The 23,264-nt window shown below is 53.4% G+C and overlaps 1 protein-coding gene across 1 annotated transcript in view; it reads left to right on the top strand.

The window, feature by feature from the left end:
- LOC144733320 (protein strawberry notch homolog 1-like) overlaps nucleotides 1-23,264 on the top strand; it is a 116,780-nt gene that overhangs the window by 80,063 nt on the left and 13,453 nt on the right. The window contains 16 exon segments of the mRNA XM_078615157.1: nucleotides 312-488; nucleotides 1,415-1,512; nucleotides 2,719-2,798; nucleotides 4,244-4,300; nucleotides 5,212-5,619; nucleotides 6,981-7,102; nucleotides 8,208-8,339; nucleotides 8,812-8,947; nucleotides 9,775-9,887; nucleotides 11,145-11,216; nucleotides 11,972-12,077; nucleotides 12,604-12,675; nucleotides 17,238-17,285; nucleotides 17,454-17,600; nucleotides 19,758-19,852; nucleotides 21,061-21,153. Of these exon segments, the coding sequence (XP_078471283.1) occupies nucleotides 312-488; nucleotides 1,415-1,512; nucleotides 2,719-2,798; nucleotides 4,244-4,300; nucleotides 5,212-5,619; nucleotides 6,981-7,102; nucleotides 8,208-8,339; nucleotides 8,812-8,947; nucleotides 9,775-9,887; nucleotides 11,145-11,216; nucleotides 11,972-12,077; nucleotides 12,604-12,675; nucleotides 17,238-17,285; nucleotides 17,454-17,600; nucleotides 19,758-19,852; nucleotides 21,061-21,153 (1,956 nt within the window).

Raw genomic sequence — 23,264 nt, 5'->3', positions numbered from 1 at the left:
GAAACCGAGTACGGTCGACTCAACCTCAAATGAGTACCTGGTGTGGTGTGTAAACATCAGCACTAGAAAGACAAAGGCGGCCGAGCGTTGTGCTGGCAACCCAGCACCCCCTCGTGTGCTGTGCCGGCCTTCATAGGCACTCACTCGCAGCACTTGCCCCAACAGTCTGTAAAGGCAATACGGAGTTTCTTTGTCTTTCATAATATATATATATTTTTTTAATTTACATGATCTAACCCAAAAACCTTCATTATTAATAATATTGGTCGCGAAGGCCTACGTGTTAAAGTTGTTATGTCTTTGCCTTGCAGTGGCTGGAGATGATGGACAAGTTTGACCGCGCGGCCAGCGTGTGCCCGGACGTGTCGCGCAAGTCGCTGTGGGGTCAGTTCTGGTCGTCGCACCAGCGGTTCTTCAAGTACATGTGCATCGCGGGCAAAGTTCAGCAAGCGGTCACCCTGGCGCATGAGGCGCTCAAGCAGGGCAAGGTGAGCCACGTGGTTAAGCGCTCGCTTAAAAAGCACTTGGCCCAACAGCGCTTTGTACACCCGGGCGGGGGATTGTTGTGTTGAGAATTTATATTGTACACTAGCTTTATATTACCCGGCTTCGCCCAAGACTTTGATTCTTGTCTTGGATTAATACACGGCCTACGCGGAGGGTTGGGGTGGGGGGGTGCGTGACGTCAGCAGGTGCATGCGGGTGACATCACAGATGTGACGTCACCGCTCACTTGCCGTGCAAAATATATACATTATTGCGCCCCCCCCCCCCCCCAAAAAAAAAAATACAAAATTCTATTTTTATACTTTTTGCATTGTGTAAGTCTGGAAGCTACCCACATGCCAAATTTAAAGTTTGTTGCATGTTGGGAAGTATGCTAAACATTTAGAACAGACACACATATTCACAAATTTCCCTTTTATATATTTAGATAACCGGACGAACAACTTTCACTTGAAGAAAGACAACGATCTCCCGTATAGCCTTAACAGACTTTTGGGGCAAGTGCTGTTAGTGAACACCTACGAAGGCAGGCACGGCACACGAGGGGGTGGGGTGGCCAACACCACGCCTGACCGCCTTTGTCTCCCTCGTTGCGACGTGAACACATCGCACCAGGTACTCATTTGAGGCTGAGTAGACCTAGGGGAGGCCCAGGACCGGTTCAGATGATCGTCACTGGTGTTGGCCGTGAGCGGGAATCGAACTCCAGACACGGCACATTGCTATATTTTGGAGCAGGTCCTCTCGATCTGCCAGTCATCTCAGCCAGTTAACCCATTGACCTCGTGCTTGCGAGCATTCCCCACTCCACCTGCGAGCCCCAAAGCGTACCTAGCCTGGCACAGTTGTCCCTTGATGGCGCTTCCCGATGTTGACGTTGTCGCGTGCTGCGTGTGCGCGACGACAGTGCGTGGTGATCGGACTGCAGTCGACCGGCGAGGCACGCACCCGGGAGGAGTTGGAGCTCGGAAATGGGACGATCGACAAGTTCGTTTCGGCAGCTGGGTAAGAACTCGCAACCTTCACCGTCGGTTTAACGTGTCGACAAGATCGAGGCTTCGGTACGACCGAAGCCGTGGATTCCACACCCTCTCCCCCTCTGCCAGATCCCACAGAAGCTGCTGCACAGTAGACACGCAGCGGCCTCCGACATCTGTTGTGACAGCCTCCCCCCACCGTGTGCTCTTCAGGTCTTCTCTTCCTCACAGTCGTCAGAATCGTAGACCACTCCAATGCCCGTGCCGACAGCGGCAGCCAATTCGTACCGAATTAAAGATCGTGCTCAAAGTCCACAACGTCTGTAAAGTGATTTAATGTCCGACACGCATCATCAGCGTCAGCCATTGTCGATCCATTGCTGGACGAATGCGCCCCCCCCATCTCTTCGCCGTCTTTCATGGTCCAGTGATGCTACCATCAATATGTTTGTTGTACTTCCTTCGCACCCTACGTAGACAACCACGCTAATTGGAGGTGCGGGGGAAGGACAACAAAACTAAACACAAAGCAGTTGCTAATGATAATAATGAATAACCACGGTGCTGGATGACTCGAGGCAGCTGTGTGCAGCAGCGTAGCCACAGCAATGATGAAAATTCCTAATGATATAAAAAATTCGACCACCAGCAGCCTCGTCTGATGGATATCGTCGCGTCCTGCCCACGTGTCATGCCCAATCCCATTTGCCTTCTTTGATCGTCTATAGGGACGTCTCTGACGATATCTGTGTAGGTACAGAAAGAACGTAAGAATTCAATTGAAAAAATATTAAAATAAGTATTATTGTAATCAAATTAAATTATTCCCGCCGTTGTCCCAATGTTTATTGAGGGTTTTCACAGATAGCCTTGTTTTTTCTAGCACCGAGTGTTTAAAAAGAGTAGAAGTCAGATGGCCGGGAAGTGACAGGCATGTGTACGAGTCTATGCCGGATCTTGAGGATGCTGAATACTATCTTGAAGTTGATTTAATATTGGATTTTTGAAGGCGGTGTGTGTGTGCGCGTGCTGTACAGTTTACATCGATAACCAGCGGCAGGGAATGCCAGGCCTACAGGGGGCTCCAGACGGGGGTTGAATGTGGGGGGAGGTGGGGGGAGGGAGTCTCAAATGAAAAGAATGAACGGTCTCGGCCTGGTCACCAGCGACCACGCGCGAGACACCTCGGTCTCCTCTAAACGGCACCGTGTGCTTTTGCTTCCTTTCGCGGCAGTGGAGTCCTCAAGGCTCTGATCAAGAAGAATTTCCCGAGCGGAAAAGCCCGAGTACGAGCCGCACCCAAGAGGATAATAAGTAAGACCCCTGACGCAGTGTGACACGCGCCGTCGCACCCACCACGCACCGCAGGGCCACCGAGACATTTGCCAACGCCGTTGATTTGACAGCTGGATCAGTGCCGTCAGGACCAGCGTCACACGCGAGAGGTGGTGGTGCATGGTCGGCACCAGCACCACCACCACCACCGGTGCTTTTGTTGACTTGCTGGAAGAGGTATTTATTTCTGGCTGAGTGGACCAAGTGGTGTTTCCTGAGCCAGTGGTGGAAATTGCCCATTGCTTCAGTTATGGATCAGTCTTGACTGTAAGACTACCACTGTTGACTCTGAAAAGTGGTACACCATTTTACTCACCTTGGCGAAATGATGATGATGGGCCAAGGCAAACCGTGACTGGAATATAAAATCACGTATAAATCAGGTTGCTATAACGACATCGCAGCCAATATGGGTGGAAAAGACACAAATCTTTGTCGGTAGCCCTGAACCAGTTGTGGAAATTCCACATTCCTCTGAAAGAAATTATTATACAGGACAGATTTTTTGTTAACCAAATTATTACCAGTATATGTTACGTGGCAGTCTTTGCAGTGGGAATGGAATAAAAAAAATTCAAAGTCGCACCTATTATAGGGACCATTGAGGGATGAACACTTGCTTAAAGAGGGCATAAGATAGTTTGTTTAATAATATATTTAATATTTTACCCAACTGCATTTGAACCATGTCTCATAATTGATCCATATGAATAGACGTCCACTTAAAATATAATGCGGTATCATTCTCGAAAACAAAAACGGAGGTGAGTCTTATGTTCGGTGAAGCTGAGAGAACCTACAAACGAACTACATACACGGGGGAAGAGGTTTGTTTTGAGGTTTCCCTGCTGCACAGGAAGCACATGGCAAAGGCCACGCACCCGCCAAAATCCGTACCACCGTTTGGGACCGGGCCCTTGGTGAAGGCTTTCAAAAGGTTAAAGGCCACAGCCCCCGCCGATTGCTTTGCTCACGCCGCTGCTCGCGGAAGGGGGGACTTAACTTGAACGAATTCGAGACGGTCTTTGGTCTCCTCTTCCACGTTGACCAGACATGTTGGAAGAGGTGGGCCCTACCCACGCTCTTGCCCCCACATTTCTGCGCCCTCACCACCGCACACGTCTCTACCTGTGCCGTAGTGATTTATATTGCCCGGTGGAACAAGGCGGCAGGGGCCTTGGGAGGGGAGGGGGGGATTTTAGAACCTTGCACCGTCGTTTCACTGCCGAGCCGGAAGAAGGAATCAAACCGGCGACCTCTGATTCGCAAGTCCTGTGGTGGGGAGCTGACCATTACGCCGCTCCGTGGCTGCTCCTGTGAAGGCATCCGATGCGGTTTCAATTTTTCTAAAGCATTTAAATGTGAACACGTGTCGAGGATGCGGCTTTGGAAAGGGGAGGGATTCTTACTGCTTATTTTCTTAGGACAGGAGTGTGCAGATGCGTGCAGCAAGGCAGACATGAAAAGAAGACGGCTCAATGGTGAGGAGTGACCCCCAAGACACCGCACAGTGAAGACTGTGCCGGCCAGAGGCAGAAACGCGATGACGTCACCTCCTTAAAGCCCCTTGGCCGATCAAGCACGTCGCCAGGCCTGCCTGCTTCACTGTGTAGACCCGAGATATTCAATCCTTTAAGTCCATCGACGACTCAACAGGGTTATCGATGACCAGACTAATCGGACAACGTGAAAATAGTTGTGAGTAGTTAAAAAAAGAAAAGAGCAAGCCCCTCTCTCGCCTCTGTTCTGTCTTCACGTCTGTGTGTGTGTGTGTGCCGCTAGACGGGTGGCGTCGTCGACATCTTCGTCGTCGCCGCGCTGAGCGCCGACTTGTGTGGCGGGGGGGGGGGGGTTTTCTTTCCTTCAGGAGGATGTCGGGGCGACAGCCGTTTTTAAAAGGGGGGCTGAGGGATCGAACGCACGCTCCAATACGATTCATAAACATAATAGACCCACCGTCTCAGACTACGGGGGCGATGACATAGCTGAGCGGTGGCGTGATTGCCGTTTGTTGTAGGGGTTTGGTGTTCAAGCCCCCGGCCCGCCCTGGTTAATATTGCGGGCGTATTAATTGTGAAATATGTTCCGTTCGCTTCGCGGTGGACGTTCGAGATTGCGTGACGTTAAAAGGCCGCGTGAACCAGCTTCACGGTCCACATTTGAAAAGCGATTTGCAAATTTACCCAATTGGAAAAATCGAATCGTCCGACTAATGCCCACTCGCGAGCCGGTGCTGCTTGCGCTCACGTTGTGCCGCACAGGGTCAGCCGACTTCCCGGGGCTAAACAATCTCCTCTCCGAGACGCGCGCACATCACACTCCGGGGCGCACCACAAACGGCTGGTTTTTGCCTTGTCCGCCCCTCCCCCCCCCTCCCGGCTGCACCAATCAGAGCGGTGCGGCAGGAAGGGGAAGCTGGCGCGGCTGAAGGAGGGCGCCTCGGCCACCACCGTCACGCCGGCCATGGCGGCCCTGCTGGGCTGCCCGCAGGCCCGGGACAGCGACGACAGCGGCCTGGAGTTCCGCAGCGAGGGCGAGAGCGACGATGGTGGCGCCGCCGCGTCTCCGCTGCCGCCGCTGGGCGCTCCGCCGCCCATGCTGACGATGCCGCCGTACGGCTCGGCGACGTCCGCGGCGGCGGCCATGATGAACGCGTTCCGTACGGCGCAGCAGGAGAACGGGGGGCGGACCATCAAGGTGGAGGAGGAGGACGACGATGACGACGACGTCATCATTATCACGCCGGAAGACCCCGCGCGAGCCATGACGTCCGCGGCTGCCGTCCCCATTGACTACTCGGGTGAGACGGGGCACAGGGCATATGTACGTACTGTGTGTTGAACTTGTTTCGCACCGTACGTAGCCAACCGTGATAATCGGCGGTGCGGGGGGAAGGACGGCAAACTAAAGACAAAACGTAGTTCTGAAAAAATTGTGTTTTTTTTACTACTTTCGCATCGTACGTAACCAACCGGGCTACCGCTGGAGAGACAAAGGCAGCTGAGGGCATCCCCATAGTGCAGGCCACACTGCCCCATCGAGTGGTGTTCCAGCCTTAATAGAAGTTCGCAAACACTGCTTGCCCCCTACAGGCCTTGTGAATTATGCCGTAAAATATGAAGAAACATCGTGATTGATCATTGGCTGAAAAACTACGGTGGCCATTGCAGTGTGGGGTAGGGTCCACGGTACACAGTTAACCATGGGGAAGGGGTAGATCACAACGAATCCCTTATCCCATCCGTAAATGTGTCACGTGTATCTTGTGGTAGCTGCAGTTATCGCGCAGTATTCCCTGCTGCGTTGAAAAAACAATCCGAATGTACCACCATACGTATTGCCAACCGCGCTTCTCGGAGGTGCACGGGAAGGACAACAAACTAAACACAAATTAGCAGTTCTAAAGAAATACTTTTCAATCTAGATGACTTAAAAGTGCATTGCTCCAGTGGCTTCCTGATATCGGAAGGAATTGTGTTCCGAACGGCCGCAGAAACAGCGCACGTGAAAACGCCCCGTGATGCAGTGACCACCTTCTTTGTTTGATGGCCGGCCAAAAGCCGTCGCCGCTGCTGCTGCTACTAGGACGACGGCTTTTGGCTCGGGCTTACCCCGGCCGTTTTGTATCCCTGCCCCCCGTGCCTCAGGCCCCCCGCGAGAGAGGGCCACTGCAAGCGTGCGAGTCATGCCGCCCCCTAGTGCTGCCCGCGTGCTGATGCTGCCGCTGCTGCCCGTCTCAATCAGTCTTTGTTTAGACTGCAGGAGCAAACGCAATGAGCATTGAAGCTATTTTTTCACAATGAGCAAAACAGCAAAAATGGTGAGGAAGTCACGAAGTAAAAAAGAATAAATCCTCCCTGAAAACTCACCTCTATAAAATGGTTCTTCCCCAGAAGTTTTGGTTGTTTAATGCTGGCTCTGTCTTATTTCCTGCTGTCCATACACAGCAGCGCATTGGAATCCTTTCGATAAAATGCGCCTTGGAAATGTAAATTATTATTATGAATTAATACATTAAAGTCCTATCCAAAGTAGGCAAGGCAGAAAAAACAACAACAGCAATAACACAGTCCCAGAACCCACACCAACACGCAGCAGTAATCCCTCAATTAAACGGAACATTAACATTGAACTGCCGCTGCTGCTGCTGCCGCCCTGTAGGAATGCTGTTTGAGATGAAGCAGGATCTGCTGAGGAAGGTGGACGAGCTGACCAAGGATCTGCCCCTGAACACGCTCGACGAGCTCATTGAGAAGCTGGGAGGGCCTTCCATCGTGGCCGAGGTTATTGTTGCTGCGTGCGCACATTCACACGCACACGCCCGTTATCGACGCTTTCCGATGGAGGGCAGAAGTTAAAAACGCGTGTGTATGGGGCCTTGTTGGCCGTGTTCGTGTTTTGGGTCCGGGCCACGTGGTGGTTTTATGCCGAAAGTACTCGTCGTTAACCCTCCGTTTAAGCGAATTCGTCGTTTATGCGCCGATGCATTGGATCGAATTCTGACCGATTGATTGAATTCTGAGGTGGAAAGCGGTGATGCGGCGGCCCCGTCCGCCGGTATACGGCTTTGGCACGATAACTCTCGTGATGTTGAACCGACCTTGGTATTGAGTTATGTTGCTGTTGGCGACTTAACCGAGAGTAAGCTGGCAAAACTGATTAAAATAATCGGCCATCAACTTGGATAAAAAAAAACGGCGCTCAAAGGATTTGCCGTGGCATTTGTGCCATTGTGGCCAAGCCCAAGCGGTAGATGCTTCTCCAGGTACCCTCACGCGTGCAAAACACACATTGGTGGAATTTGGCCAAACATCCTCGTGCTGAACCCTCTTTGAGAAACAATATTGAGACTCTTTCCTCACTAAATGACGTACGCACGAGTAATGTAATAAAATATTTGTCTCGCAATTGATGAAACTATAAAACTAAACTTTACATTTGACCAGATAAGGCCCACTGAGCTATTAGCTCTTTTTCAGAATCGACCTGGCAACTAAATGATAGCTTATTGTGTAGACCTTTATAGCAGTGAAATACTCTGAACACGTGTTGTTGATTCTAAATGTCGAGGGAAGATCCCGTAGGACCCGTAGAAAAATCCACGCGACCACAGGGAGAGAGACACGCAAACTCCAAATATACAGCAGCCATCAGGGTCCGGATCAAACCCACGACCTCCTGCATACCAGGCGAGGTAGTTAACATCTCGTAGCCACCGTGATGATGATGAGAGAGAGAACACGCAAACTCCAAATATACAGCAGCAGGAATCAGGGTCGGGATCGAACCCACGACCTCCTGCATACCAGGCGAGGTGGTTAACATCTCGTAGCCACCGTGGCCTAATCCCAAGTGACCGGCAACGCATGTGTGTGTCCGCTCTGCCAGATGACCGGGAGGAAGGGGCGCATCGTGCAGAAGGCGGACGGCAAGGTCGCGTACGAGACGCGCGCGGAGCCCGGCGTCCACATCGACATCGTCAACATCAAGGAGAAGCAGCGGTTCATGACCGGCGAGAAGGTGCGTGACCGTCGAGTTAGGGGGGGGGGGGGAGGAGCGGTTGTCTGTGGGCTCGTCACTGACTAAGAATGAATGAATGCATGAGTGAACTAATGAGCAAATGCATGAATGAGTGAACGGGCAGACGAATTAATTGAAAAAACGAGTGCTTGAATGTTGTGAATTGATTGAAATGGTGAGCGAACCCGGCAACCGGAGTTAAATTTCCGCCCACGGCCACCAACAGCAGTGACGATTTTCTTAACTAGTCCTGGGCCTACCCTAGGTCGACTCAGCCTTAAATGAGTATCTGGTGCGGTATGTAAATGTTGCCACTGCGGGAGACAAAAGCCGGTCATGGTGCTTGGCCACCCATCCCCCTGGTGTGCCGTGTCGGCCTTTATAAGTTGCTACTCTAACAGCACTTGCCCCAGCAGTCTGTTAAAGGCTACACGGTGGATCTTTGTCTTTGTGTGCATGTGTGCGTGTGCAGCACGTCGCCATCATTTCGGAGGCGGCCAGTTCGGGCATCTCCCTGCAGGCCGACCGGCGAGCCGAGAACAAGAGGCGGCGCGTTCACATGACGCTCGAACTCCCGTGGAGCGCTGACCGCGCCATTCAGCAGTTCGGTACGAGGATGATGTTCATTTTAACTTTGTTTGGTTTTTCGAGTTTCGTTGTCGATTTTTTTTGGTGTTACGGAATGATCCGCCCGCAGTTGTGTCGTCAAGGCCTTCCACCGTCCGGCGTAGCGAAAACGGTGCAGCAATTGTACGAATCTGGCCGGGTGGCACTTTGAACCGACCAACAAAAATACACGAGTTCGAATCCCAGGTCCGGGGTCGATTCCGGCCCATTGTTCCTCTGCGATTGAACGATTACCGCTGAGCGGAGAGAATATTCTTCCTGCGCCGATGCTTGCGCACATCGTCTAGTGGAACTTTCGCAGTTGATTTTGAGACCAACAGTGGAGGTGAGCTCCCCCCCGATGAATTGAGACAGCGCTTTTTACATTTTGAGTGCCAACTGGGAGCCTCCATATCCGGAGGAACGTTACGGAGAACGACGCTCACTGACACCGCGCGTCCCGCTTGCCTTGTTGTTGACCGGGCGTTGCAGTGGTGAGATGTTAACTACCTCGCTTGGTATGCAGCAGGTCATGGGTTCAATCCCGACCCTGACGCCTGTATATTTGGAGTTTGCATGTTCCCCCTGTGGTCGCGTGAATTTTTCTCTGGATCCTCCGGTTTTGCCCTCCACATTTAGAATCAACGCGCGTTTAGAGTATTTGGCTGCTATAATTTCCACGTGATAAGCCACTTCGTCGAGCCAGGTCACTTCTGCTTTATCGCTCAGTGGGCTAAATAGCTCTGTGGGCCTTACCTGGTAAACATTTTTCTTATGGATATTTGAAACATAATTAATAGACACCTGTCGATTGTGCCGCCGCCTGCAGGTCGCACGCACCGCTCCAACCAGGTGTCGGCTCCGGAGTATCTCTTCCTCATCTCGGAGCTCGCCGGGGAGAGGAGGTTTGCCTCCATCGTGGCCAAGCGACTGGAAAGCCTGGTGAGTACGACGCACAACGCTGAGGTTAGTCGACTACCTCCACTGCAGCAGCAGCAGTAGCAGCAGCAGTAGCAGCAGCAGTAGCAGCAGCAGTAGCAGCAGCAGTAGCAGCAGCAGTAGCAGCAGCAGTAGCAGCAGCAGCAGCAGCAGCAGCAGTAGCAGCAGCAGTAGCAGCAGCAGTAGCAGCAGCAGTAGCAGCAGCAGTAGCAGCAGCAGTAGCAGCAGCAGTAGCAGCAGCAGAGAACCCATTGAGTTACGCACGGAGCCAGGACCCAGAGAGATCCTGCGTTTAGAGCAGGGTGTCAGTCACCTGTAACTAAACGGATTAAACTTCGCCACAACGTAACACAGGCAATACCCCGGTTTACGCCCGGGATGCGTTCCTGAAAACCAGAACATAATTCGAAAGTACTGAAATCAAAGCACATTTTCCTCCATAAGAAATAATGTGATTAAATATGGTATGTGTGGGAAAAGAAAGTGAGAAGGAGACTATAGCCAGTCAGGGACGCTGACGCTTGAGCCCCTCGGTACATCTGGCGCCTGAATGTTTGCCGTGGAACGTAAACAAATTGGAGCTTCACGGTGAAGTTGGTGAATCTGGAGTACATCATGGCGAGGTACCACAGTGCGTACAGCGGGAGGGCGTGAATCGCGGTGTCGCCGTATTTCTACGGAGTCTCCAATGCGGTAACATCTCAAGGTGCCAGAGCAAGTTGTTGGTGGATCGACGCACAGACGTTGCGAAACTCCCTTCATGTGGACGTCGTGGAGTTGCCGTGCGCTGGCTCGCCAGGTGAAGGCAGCGCAGCGACATGTGGACTCCATCTGTATTAGAAATAGCGTTTGCCCGTTCGTCCACGTGGGCCTTCTCCGGGAGCTCCGCTTTCCACCCACGTGTCAACGCGCATTGATTGGCCGTTAACGCCTTCATGTGTAGAGGACCGCAGTGCTTGGTTGTGGAACTTGGTGGCGGCTCACCCTGCGTGGCTGTCCTCCGGCCCCGTCTGTGATCCTCGTCCCTTTAAGTTGTTCTCTCTCTCTCTCTACGAGAGCGAGCGAATGCTGTGTGGCAGTGGCGCCCTTACAAGTTGACATTATTATTGTTTGTGGCTGAACGTGAGTGGCGCCAATCGCACCACCGCCGCTCTGGCCTTGCCGACCTTAATAGGAGCTCGCGAATAGCGGTGAAGCCGGACCGTGTGTCTATCCACGCGGGGTGACGTTTGTCTCATCGTTGTGTGTTGACGCACGCAGGGAGCGCTGACGCACGGAGATCGGCGAGCGACAGAGTCGCGAGACATGAGCCGATTCAACTTCGACAACAAGGTGAGCGGAGAGCTTCCCCGGGATTTTAAACGCACGCTCTTACACGCGCGCACTTTTTAAATCCAAAAAATTTAACCGCAAACAGATTTAAATGACAAACTCTCTAGAAGTTACGGACATGGTAAGTTTGTGGGTGGTAAGGTGAAGTGTGTAATTGTTGAGGTGCCACTGTCAAGTTTAACAGCCTGAATGAAAATGTATTTGTTAGTAATTTTACAGAGGCTACTATTTAATTAACAATCTCAAACGGGTGCTTTTCTAATGTAATAATGTCAAATAGGCACCTCTAAGATGAGCGTGTGGCTCCAGCACTAATGAATAAGAATGGAAAGAAGAACCCAGAACGTGCCCAGTGGTTTGTCGCGCCCCCGTTGCTTGGTGGGGGTCGAGCCGGCTGTGTAATGCTTAAGATAGGTGAGAGGCATGCAGCAACAGGTGCTATAGGCTGCCGTGGGGGGGCATTGTTTTCGGTACACGGCAGGGCTCCAGCGTGAAACCACAACCTTTGGTTTCACGCTTCAACACACCGGTGGGCTAAAGCAGTGAACTATTTGTCTTTTGTCAACGTGACACTTTTTTACTGATTGGCCGTGTCGGGTGGTGGAGGGTTACGACACATTTATAAATAACGCGATCTAAACCCAAAAACGTTGATTATGAATAATATTGGCCGCGAAAGTCTACGTGTTAAACTCCGATGTGAAGACCCATCGATCCGATCGGCTGGCCGCTTTGTTTCCCCATGACGTGTGCAGTACGGCAGGGAGGCCATGGAGAAGGTCCTCAAATCGCTCATCAACCAGATCGACTTCCACTACATGGTCCCACCGCCGGCAAGCTACGAGGGTGACTTCTTCGAAGGTCCGTCTCGACGGCTGCCATCCTTCCCCCCCACCCCCTCCTCCGTCGTTGGTGCTCCGGCCTCCAGAGGGGCTCTTTCTTGCGGTGCCCCCCCCCCGGGGAGAGTTCCCGTGCTGCCGCACGTGTCGGTGCCGTCTTCGCGTGGCGATCGGCTTTTGTTTGCCATGCCGCTGCCGAGCGAGGGCCCTCCCCGTGCCGTGTAGGGGCCGTGGGGGCGGGGTTTATTTTGGCCGTACTTCGCCACGCTGGTCGGTGCGGGTTGGAGAAAGGCAGTGGGAGGGTGCCAGAGATGAGGGATGTATAAGTGCAGTACCACATTGGGTGTTTTTGGCTGCACTGCCCTCTCTGCTGCACACTGTGTAATAGCACAGTGAAATTGTAAATGATCTCACGGTTATTGGATTTCTCCCGTCCGAATGAAGGCTCCGATTCTGATTGTCATCACAATTTCCCAAAGATGGTACTGGCCACCGGCCGGATGAGCGGTGACTATTCGGAGCATGACTGCAATGCGCTGCTGTTACAGATATGAGGCAAGGTCTGGTGGGAGTGGGGCTGATTACGAAGGATTATAAAGGCAACTACTCCATTGAGAAAGGTACGGTTCGTGCGCATGCCCTGATCATCACTTCCGCCTGTCCTCCACCTCGGATTCGGTGTTGATTACACAGTATTGGGCTTCTTCTCTCCTCATGGCATTCAATCTTTCCTTTTGGCTCGCTCACTCTTTATTCACTACATCAACTCCTGTGGGTTTTACACGGGGCACTCCCCCCTGCGCTCATTGGAGACGATGTCTCCTGGATGTCTCAGTATAGTCCTTCTCCCCTGTGGGTGAGTCAGTAGAGACTCTGGGTGAGTCAGTGGAGACGCTGTCCCTGTGGGTGAGTCAGTGGAGACGCTGGGTGAGTCAGTAGAGACTCTGCCCCTGTGGGTGAGTCAGTGGAGACGCTGTCCCCTGTGGGTGAGTCAGTAGAGACGCTGTCCCTGTGGGTGAGTCAGTGGAGACGCTGTCCCTGTGGGTGAGTCAGTAGAGACGCTGTCCCTGTGGGTGAGTCAGTGGAGACTCTGTCCCCTGTGGGTGAGTCAGTAGAGACACTGTCCCTGTGGGTGAGTCAGTGGAGACGCTGTCCCTGTGGGTGAGTCAGTGGAGACGCTGTCCCTGTGGGTGAGTCAGTGGAGACTCTGTCCCCTGTGGGTGAGTCAGTGGAGACGCTGTCCCTGTGGGTGAGTCAGTAGAGACGCTGTCCCTGTGGGTGAGTCAGTGGAGACGCTGTCCCCTGTGGGTGAGTCAGTAGAGACACTGTCCCTGTGGGTGAGTCAGTGGAGACTCTGTCCCTGTGGGTGAGTCAGTAGAGACACTGTCCCTGTGGGTGAGTCAGTGGAGACGCTGTCCCTGTGGGTGAGTCAGTGGAGACTCTGTCCCTGTGGGTGAGTCAGTGGAGACTCTGTCCCTGTGGGTGAGTCAGTGGAGACGCTGTCCCTGTGGGTGAGTCAGTGGAGACTCTGTCCCTGTGGGTGAGTCAGTAGAGACGCTGTCCCCTGTGGGTGAGTCAGTAGAGACGCTGTCCCCTGTGGGTGAGTCAGTAGAGACTCTGTCCCTGTGGGTGAGTCGGTAGAGACGCTTTCCCCTGTGGGTGAGTCAGTGGAGACTCTGTCCCTGTGGGTGAGTCAGTAGAGACACTGTCCCTGTGGGTGAGTCAGTGGAGACGCTGTCCCTGTGGGTGAGTCAGTGGAGACGCTGTCCCTGTGGGTGAGTCAGTGGAGACGCTGTCCCCTGTGGGTGAGTCAGTAGAGATGCTGTCCCTGTGGGTGAGTCAGTGGAGATGCTGTCCCCTGTGGGTGAGTCAGTGGAGACGCTGTCCCTGTGGGTGAGTCAGTAGAGACGCTGTCCCTGTGGGTGAGTCAGTGGAGACGCTGTCCCTGTGGGTGAGTCAGTGGAGATGCTGTCCCCTGTGGGTGAGTCAGTAGAGACGCTGTCCCCTGTGGGTGAGTCAGTAGAGACGCTGTCCCTGTGGGTGAGTCAGTGGAGACGCTGTCCCTGTGGGTGAGTCAGTGGAGACGCTGTCCCCTGTGGGTGAGTCAGTGGAGACGCTGTCCCCTGTGGGTGAGTCAGTGGAGACGCTGTCCCTGTGGGTGAGTCAGTGGAGACGCTGTCCCTGTGGGTGAGTCAGTGGAGACGCTGTCCCCTGTGGGTGAGTCAGTGGAGACGCTGTCCCCTGTGGGTGAGTCAGTAGAGACGCTGTCCCTGTGGGTGAGTCAGTGGAGACGCTGTCCCTGTGGGTGAGTCAGTGGAGACGCTGTCCCTGTGGGTGAGTCAGTGGAGACGCTGTCCCCTGTGGGTGAGTCAGTGGAGACGCTGTCCCCTGTGGGTGAGTCAGTGGAGACGCTGTCCCCTGTGGGTGAGTCAGTAGAGACGCTGTCCCTGTGGGTGAGTCAGTGGAGATGCTGTCCCCTGTGGGTGAGTCAGTGGAGACGCTGTCCCTGTGGGTGAGTCAGTAGAGACGCTGTCCCTGTGGGTGAGTCAGTGGAGACTCTGCCCCCTGTGGGTGAGTCAGTAGAGACGCTGTCCCTGTGGGTGAGTCAGTGGAGACTCTGCCCCCTGTGGGTGAGTCAGTAGAGACGCTGTCCCTGTGGGTGAGTCAGTGGAGACGCAGTCCCCTGTGGGTGAGTCAGTGGAGACGCTGTCACTGTGGGTGAGTCAGTGGAGACTCTGTCCCCTGTGGGTGAGTCAGTGGAGACTCTGTCCCCTGTGGGTGAGTCAGTGGAGACGCTGTCCCTGTGGGTGAGTCAGTAGAGACGCTGTCCCCTGTGGGTGAGTCAGTGGAGACGCTGTCCCCTGTGGGTGAGTCAGTGGAGACGCTGTCCCCTGTGGGTGAGTCAGTAGAGACACTGTCCCTGTGGGTGAGTCACTAGAGACGCTGTCCCTGTGGGTGAGTCAGTGGAGACGCTGTCCCTGTGGGTGAGTCAGTGGAGACGCTGTCCCTGTGGGTAAGTCAGTAGAGACGCTGTCCCTGTGGGTGAGTCAGTGGAGACGCTGTCCCTGTGGGTGAGTCAGTGGAGACGCTGTCCCTGTGGGTGAGTCAGTGGAGACGCTGTCCCCTGTGGGTGAGTCAGTAGAGACGCTGTCCCTGTGGGTGAGTCAGTGGAGACGCTGTCCCCTGTGGGTGAGTCAGTGGAGACGCTGTCCCTGTGGGTGAGTCAGTGGAGACGCTGTCCCTGTGGGTGAGTCAGTGGAGACGCTGTCCTTGTGGGTGAGTCAGTGGAGATGCTGTCCCCTGTGGGTGAGTCAGTAGAGACGCTGTCCCCTGTGGGTGAGTCAGTGGAGACGCTGTCCCTGTGGGTGAGTCAGTGGAGATGCTGTCCCCTGTGGGTGAGTCAGTGGAGACGCTGTCCCCTGTGGGTGAGTCAGTGGAGACGCTGTCCCTGTGGGTGAGTCAGTGGAGACGCTGTCCTTGTGGGTGAGTCAGTGGAGACGCTGTCCCCTGTGGGTGAGTCAGTAGAGACGCTGTCCCTGTGGGTGAGTCAGTGGAGACGCTGTCCCCTGTGGGTGAGTCAGTGGAGACGCTGTCCCTGTGGGTGAGTCAGTGGAGACGCTGTCCCTGTGGGTGAGTCAGTGGAGACGCTGTCCCTGTGGGTGAGTCAGTGGAGACGCTGTCCCCTGTGGGTGAGTCAGTAGAGACGCTGTCCCCTGTGGGTGAGTCAGTGGAGACGCTGTCCCTGTGGGTGAGTCAGTGGAGATGCTGTCCCCTGTGGGTGAGTCAGTGGAGACGCTGTCCCCTGTGGGTGAGTCAGTGGAGACGCTGTCCCCTGTGGGTGAGTCAGTGGAGACGCTGTCCCTGTGGGTGAGTCAGTGGAGACGCTGTCCTTGTGGGTGAGTCAGTGGAGACGCTGTCCCCTGTGGGTGAGTCAGTGGAGACGCTGTCCCCTGTGGGTGAGTCAGTAGAGACGCTGTCCCTGTGGGTGAGTCAGTGGAGACGCTGTCCCCTGTGGGTGAGTCAGTGGAGACGCTGTCCCCTGTGGGTGAGTCAGTGGAGACGCTGTCCCCTGTGGGTGAGTCAGTGGAGACGCTGTCCCCTGTGGGTGAGTCAGTGGAGACGCTGTCCCCTGTGGGTGAGTCAGTGGAGATGCTGTCCCCTGTGGGTGAGTCAGTGGAGATGCTGTCCCCTGTGGGTGAGTCAGTGGAGACGCTGTCCCTGTGGGTGAGTCAGTAGAGACGCTGTCCCTGTGGGTGAGTCAGTGGAGACTCTGCCCCCTGTGGGTGAGTCAGTAGAGACGCTGTCCCTGTGGGTGAGTCAGTGGAGACTCTGCCCCCTGTGGGTGAGTCAGTGGAGACGCTGTCCCTGTGGGTGAGTCAGTGGAGACGCAGTCCCCTGTGGGTGAGTCAGTGGAGACGCTGTCCCTGTGGGTGAGTCAGTGGAGACTCTGTCCCCTGTGGGTGAGTCAGTAGAGACGCTGTCCCTGTGGGTGAGTCAGTGGAGACTCTGTCCCCTGTGGGTGAGTCAGTGGAGACTCTGTCCCTGTGGGTGAGTCAGTAAAGACGCTGTCCCTGTGGGTGAGTCAGTAGAGACGCTGTCCCTGTGGGTGAGTCAGTGGAGACTCTGTCCCTGTGGGTGAGTCAGTAAAGACGCTGTCCCCTGTGGGTGAGTCAGTGGAGACTCTGTCCCTGTGGGTGAGTCAGTAGAGACTGTCCCTGTGGGTGAGTCAGTGGAGACTCTGTCCCTGTGGGTGAGTCAGTGGAGACTCTGTCCCTGTGGGTGAGTCAGTAGAGGCGCTGTCCTACTGGGTGAGTAAGTAGAGTCACTCTCCGCAATGTGCCCATTTCAGCCAAATTCTCAGCTGAGTGCTTGGGGGTAAAGTGCAGTAGGATATCATTGAGTCATTCATTTTGGCCCCATAATCACCCTAAAGTCATTAAATAAAGACTCCGCATTTCTCGTTGCCTTTGGCGATGATGGTGGCGGCAGGGATGATGATGACGATGATGGCGCTGATGCTGAATGTTTCCTTCATTCATCTCGAGCGAGAGGCTTTGACTTTTTACCGGCGGAAACGGCGACGGTCGCGAAACCGAGTTTTCACTCCTCCGTCATCCCCCCCTACTGCAGTTTCCTCCGAGTGGCAATGCTGATGCAGTGCCTTCGCCCCTCTCTCATGCAGGCATGAACCAGTACTCGCACAATGGCGTGCAGTTGGGACCGAATCAAGGTACTTTTGGGTCTGCTCCTACTTTCCTTTGTAGCTCTTCTTCAACTAGTACCCCCTCCCCCCCCCCTTCTTGACAGATTTGAAGATGCGGTGAGGATCGCGCGGCGCGTTGAAACGTGCGTGTATTATTGTTTTGCTGTTTCCGCCCGCGTCCACTGTGAAACAAAGCAGAGCTGGGCCTTGCAAAGTTCCTCAACCGGATTCTGGGCATGGAGGTGACGAAGCAGAACGCCATCTTCCAGTACTTCATCGAAACGTTCGAGGTCACCATTGACGCGGCCAAGAAGGAGGGGAAGTACGACATGGGGATATTGGGTAAGGCCCCCCACTGTCACGTGTTGCGATGTTAAACTCAACTGCAGTGTTTTTATGTCACCAGATAAGGCCTCCACTGGGCCGCAAATGATAGCTCAACCAAGTGGCTTATCACGTGGGAATTTATAGCAGCAGGGAAAACCAGAGGTCCTGGGGAGAGAACATGCAAACTCCAATAATGCAACAGGCATCACGGTCGGGATCAAACCCACGACCTCCTGCATACCAGGCGAGGTAGTTGACAACATCGGTACGAAAGAAGTTCTACATACATATGTACAACCCTGGGCTGTGGTCAGGGCACCCAATTTAGATTTTTTACGATTCTTTACTTTACCGGGTCACGCCCACTGAGCTCTTTATCAAAAGCGACCTGGCGATGGAGTGGCTTAACATGTGGACATTTATAGCAGCCAGTTACTCTAAATGCACGTTTCAAATCACAATTACTGCAGCGTGTTTTATTGACCGTAATAATTCTACGCTCCACCGTCCGCTTCAAAGGTGACGTTGAAGATTCCCCCGACGTCATTTGGAAGTGCGGCCCATCGTGTGGCCACGTCGCATTAAAAATTTGACTGTCACACCGCAAATTGCTCAGTTGGGAATTTTACACGGCACCAATCGCCGACCCCCCCCCCCCTTTCCCCTTACTGGCAGACGAATACTCCTGGCGTGACACTGATCACACAACTGGGATACAAATTCGGGCTTGGAAGCAGTTCCATTTGCTGATTGTGGATTGGCGGCTCTGAACCGCGCCACAAAAGTGTCTCCTCTGGGTGTGCCTTTCTGCATGCATGGTGTGTACATTCTCCCCCAGTTCTGCGTGCCTTTCCCATGGGTTCTACGTTTTTCCCCCCTCACACTTAAAAAAAAAAACCCAAATACAATGTCTAATTTAATATCATATTTATAGAGCGCTTGACGTAGTTTGGAAAAAAAAAAACGGTGACAGAAGAATGATTTAGATGGCAGGGGGCGTGCGGAGATTGAGGAATGAGTGACGGTAGCAATAGAGGGTTATTAAGGGATCACGAAAGGGGAGGGGAGGGATGGGAAGGAGTGGAGGGGTGAGGGGAGAGAAGAGGAAGAGAATGGGCAACGGAGAAGAGGTGCGCTTTAAGAGAGGAACAGAAGGAGGTTTAGGAGGGGGACTGTCTCAATGTACAGGGGAAGTTGATTCCAGTGGAGGGATTCAAGGATGGAGAAGGAACGGAAATGGGATTGGGCACAGGGAGGGGAGGGACAGGGAGAGAGAAGATTGGGAACGAAAAGGACGAGGTGAAGGGGGACATGGAAGGAGATGAGAGAGGCGAGGTGAGGTAGGGCAAGGCCATGAAGAGATTTAAAGACGAGGTATTTGAATAGCCAGCGGTGCAGCGAATGGGAAGCCAGTGGAGTTGACGGAGGAGAGGCGAAGTTTGAGAGTTAAATGGGAGATTGAAAATGACCCGCGCGGAAGCATTTTGAGTTTGTTGGAGGGGAGTGAGAGCAGAGGCAGAGAGACCGAGTAGAAGACAATTGCAGTAGTCCAGGCCGGGTAAAGATTAGAGCATGAATCGGGAGTTTGGAGATCTGGTTTGGGGCGTAAGTGAGGGAAGAGTCAAAGGGGACACAAAGATTGAGGGCAGAGGAAGCAGGAGTGAGGGAGAGAGAGAGAGAGGGAATGGAAGGAGGTGGTGGAAACAGGAGGAGGAGACGGAGAGGCCGGAAAGAAAATGAATGATGTTTTGGATGGATTGAGAGAAGCACAATCCAGGATTGGATGGCAGCCAGGCAGGAGGAGGAGATGCGAGAGGAAAAGTCAGGGAGTAAGACGGAAAGGAGATTAAGATTTGTGTGTCGTCGGCAAAGGAATGATGAGGAAAGAGGTGAAAATAGATTCAAGAGGCGAAATATCGAGAGAGAGAATAGTACGGGACCCACATCCGACCCCTGCAGAACATCGACACTGAGAGGAGGGGAGGGGAGGGAGGGGATACGGGGCGGTTGAAGGAGACTGAGGAAGTGCGAGAGGGGAGTTCCAGAGATGCCGAGGTCGGAGAGAGTGGAAAGACGAGTGGGCTGATCAAAGGTGGAAGAAATCTCAAGAAGAAAAGATTGGCGTGTAAGGAATTTGCAGTGTGGTTCCTGTCCACCCTTTGCGCCACGCAGACCTCGCGCCCGGCGTGGAGGAGATCAACGAGGAGAAGAAGCACACGTTCAAGATCCCCTCGTCCATGGGCAGTGGGCAGGTGGTGCTCTACACGGTAAGGTCACGTGGGGGTCACGGCGCGAGTCGCGTCGTGCGTAGAGAGACGGGGAAGGCATTGCCGCAGCAGCAGCATCAACGCGGTCTCCATTGTCGGTGTCATGATTATCAGTGTCGTCATATTCGGTCATCGTCTGTACCGCCATCGTCATCACATTGTTGTCGTACTACTTTAGTCGTCACGCTTCGGCATTCATCATGATGACCATCACGATTCCGTCCATTGTCGACAAGAACCGTCACCTCCGCTCGTTATGTAATGCTTCTATAAATACTTTCACCTTCACAGCTCAATTAGCTCACTTGAGAAGAGGAATTTTATCGGCGAATGTTTTTTACTTGAAGTTGCCAAGGTTGAGACCGTGGTGAACATAATCTCCATCGCTCATGCGCTTCTGACAGTGATGAGCGACTGATTTCACACTTAAAAGACCGCAGGTTATAACAGTGCGTGCAGAGAGAGGAGGCCGATTTAATTTCAGAGTTGTGCCGCGTGCAGCGTTAGGGATGGGAAGACCCCCAAAGCGCCATTGCGCAGCCTCATGGCTCGGCGGACGATGCGAGAAACTCTCCGAGAGGCGGCAGGGCGACGGCGAGACGCAAGAGGCAGGATTAAGATCGCCGTTAGTGAAACGAATCTCCCATTGTGTTCTGTCGACGAGTCCTCGCGTTGAATTTGGGGGCAGCGCTGCGGATGGGACGCTGCCGCAGTGGTGGTGCAGCACGTCGGGGGCTTGCAATCCTGAGGGTGCCCGTTTGATACGTCGAAGCGATAGTTGAAACAACGGGCAACTCTATTAAATCCCCGTGCCTCTGCCCGCCCGGCGGTATGCATCGGCGCACCGCAGCCCTTTGGCGGTTGGCAGGTCACGTGTGGTGGGGTTAAATGTGGGTACGCCCACCTCTTCCAAGACATCTAACCAGTGCGATAGGGTAGACCGAAATCCCCTCCAGAGGGGGCTCTCTGTAGCCCTCTGGATCTCCCTCTAGTAGAGGCCTTTCTGCCGGCGATGACGCGAGTGAAGGTGTTGAATGGCTACGCATTACCCTTTCACCTTACACGAGAGGTGGACCCAGCGCCACGCGTGGCATAGGAATGATTTGCGCCATGCGTTGGATGGCCGCTAGGCGGAGAGCATTTGCGCGGCATTGCGATCGAGTCTCACCTGCTGCTTGCATTTACCCCCCCCCCCTTTCCGCGTGCAGGTGAAGGTCGACCGAGGAATTAGCTGGAACGACGCGTTGGAAAGGAGCAAAAAGATGACTGGACTGAACGACGGATTCTACGTCATGAAACTGGTAAATCCAGGGGTTTGAGTCTGAACCGCTTCGTACACGTGTGTACGTCATCACTTTTTCTTTCGATGACGGGAGAAAAACTGAAATAAAATAACTTTATCCGTACCGAGGCTCCTGCAAGGCCATGCGGGAGGGGCGTGTGGCGCAGTTTGGCACCAGCTGGCGTAGAGTGGCAGTCGTGATAATTGTTTTTTTACCCTTCTATCTGGCAACAAAACTGACACCTTTTTTACAAGGAGTCATGTTTACATAGACCACAATACCTGCAGTCATAATGCCAGATAGAAGGGTAAAAAAAACAATTATCATATTTTTTACTGGCAAATGAGGTTCCAATGGAGTGGCAGTCGTGTCGCTATGGTTCTCTGCGGTGAGCGGTGAGTAGCGATAGCGATGCCTCTCTAAACAAAATCATCTCCGACCCGCTTTGTGCGTTCCAAGATTAAGCGGTGAACGGGGCACCCACCCTGCAACTCGAAACGGGAAAGGGTTAGCAGACACACCGATGAATGGACTCCTGGGCTTTGCACCAGTAGTATTATAAACTATGGAAGGTCCCAAGTGTAGCTTGTGCTAATTTATACAATGATCAGATCATTTGTACCGGGCTGTAATTATGTTACCATGGAGTTTGACCATAAACGTATTTGAATTATTTGATCACGATGACACTGCTGCTGTTGGCAGTGGTGCGCAAGCACAAATAACCAAACGTATACATTTGTAATTTACAAATGTATACGTTTGGATAGTGAAATCTGGAGATGGCACTTGGCATCGTGAGGCCTGATAATTAATGTTAGATGTGTAAGCAGTCACGTGGTTGCTGTGGTTCGAACGCGTCACCTGCAATCAAGAAAACCCCCATGTCCTCCTTCCCCACTCAGTTTGACTCGGTCCTGCTCAATGAAGGGTCCACTCAGGTCTGGTCTTCCAACACCGGATGGCGATGGAATACTTTGAGGGACCCCTCTATTTGTCTCACGCGTAGGCATCTCAGCCCTCCACCCCTCCTGAATGAAGGGTCCACTCAGCCCTTCACCCCGCCTGAATGAAGGGTCCACTCAGCCCTTCACTGTTCCTGAATGAAGGGTCCACTCAGCCCTTCACTGCTTCTGAATGAATGGTCCACTCAGCCCTTCACTGCTCCTGAATGAAGGGCCCACTCAGCCCTTCACTGCTCCTGAATGAAGGGTCCACTCAGCCCTTCACTGCTCCTGAATGAAGGATCCACTCAGCCCTTCACTGCTCCTGAAGGAAGGGCCCACTCAGCCCTTCACTGCTCCTGAATGAAGGGTCCACTCAGCCCTTCACTGCTCCTGAATGAAGGGCCCACTCAGCCCTTCACTGCTCCTGAATGAAGGGTCCACTCAGCCCTTCACTGCTCCTGAATGAAGGGTCCATTCAGCCCTTCACTCCTCCTGAATGAAGGGTCCACTCAGCCCTTCACTGCTCCTGAATGAAGGGTCGACTCAGCCCTTCACTGCTCCTGAATGAAGGGTCCACTCAGCCCTTCATTCCTCCATGAAACAATGAAGTCAACAACATATGTGCGAAGTCAGCAGCAGTCACTCTGGTGGCGTAACTAGCCCTTGCCATGAGAACGTGGAATTTCCACCGTTTGTCTAAGGGCTACCAATGGTGACAAGCGCCTGCTCGCTTTTTTCTTTCTTCCCATTGTCCGCGTGGAGAATCGTTGAACGGAGTGGAGACACCGGCTGTGAGGGCTCTGAAACGTGCAACGAATTTGGCACGAAGGGACCACGGGTTCGCACCGCCCGGTGTCTGCGCGCGAAACAAATCGAGGGTCCTTTCAAAGTCTCTTCTCTCGCCATCCAGTGGTGGGAAACCAGACTTCTTGAAACGAGTTTCAGTCTCCGTTCACCGATCACGTAACTTTTTTGGGAGCATTGTAATGTGTAACCAGTGCCGGATTATCCTAGGAGCAAAAGTAGCTACATATGCTACTGGCCCCGCACTTTCAAGGGCCCCGCGCTAAATGCTTTCAAGCTATCAATTCTGGTTTAGTGATTCTTCACTTGCTCTATTACTAGACTACCTTCAACTTTGATGAACCACTGGGTGTTTAAGGTTAGCGATTAGTCGTATTA

This window comes from Lampetra planeri, chromosome 46 (assembly GCF_965212315.1).
Source record: "Lampetra planeri chromosome 46, kcLamPlan1.2.h2, whole genome shotgun sequence".
Taxonomy (NCBI): Eukaryota; Metazoa; Chordata; class Hyperoartia; order Petromyzontiformes; family Petromyzontidae; genus Lampetra; species Lampetra planeri.
The sequence above is the reverse complement of the archived record's forward strand: the minus strand, read 5'-3'. Positions and strand labels throughout refer to the sequence as shown.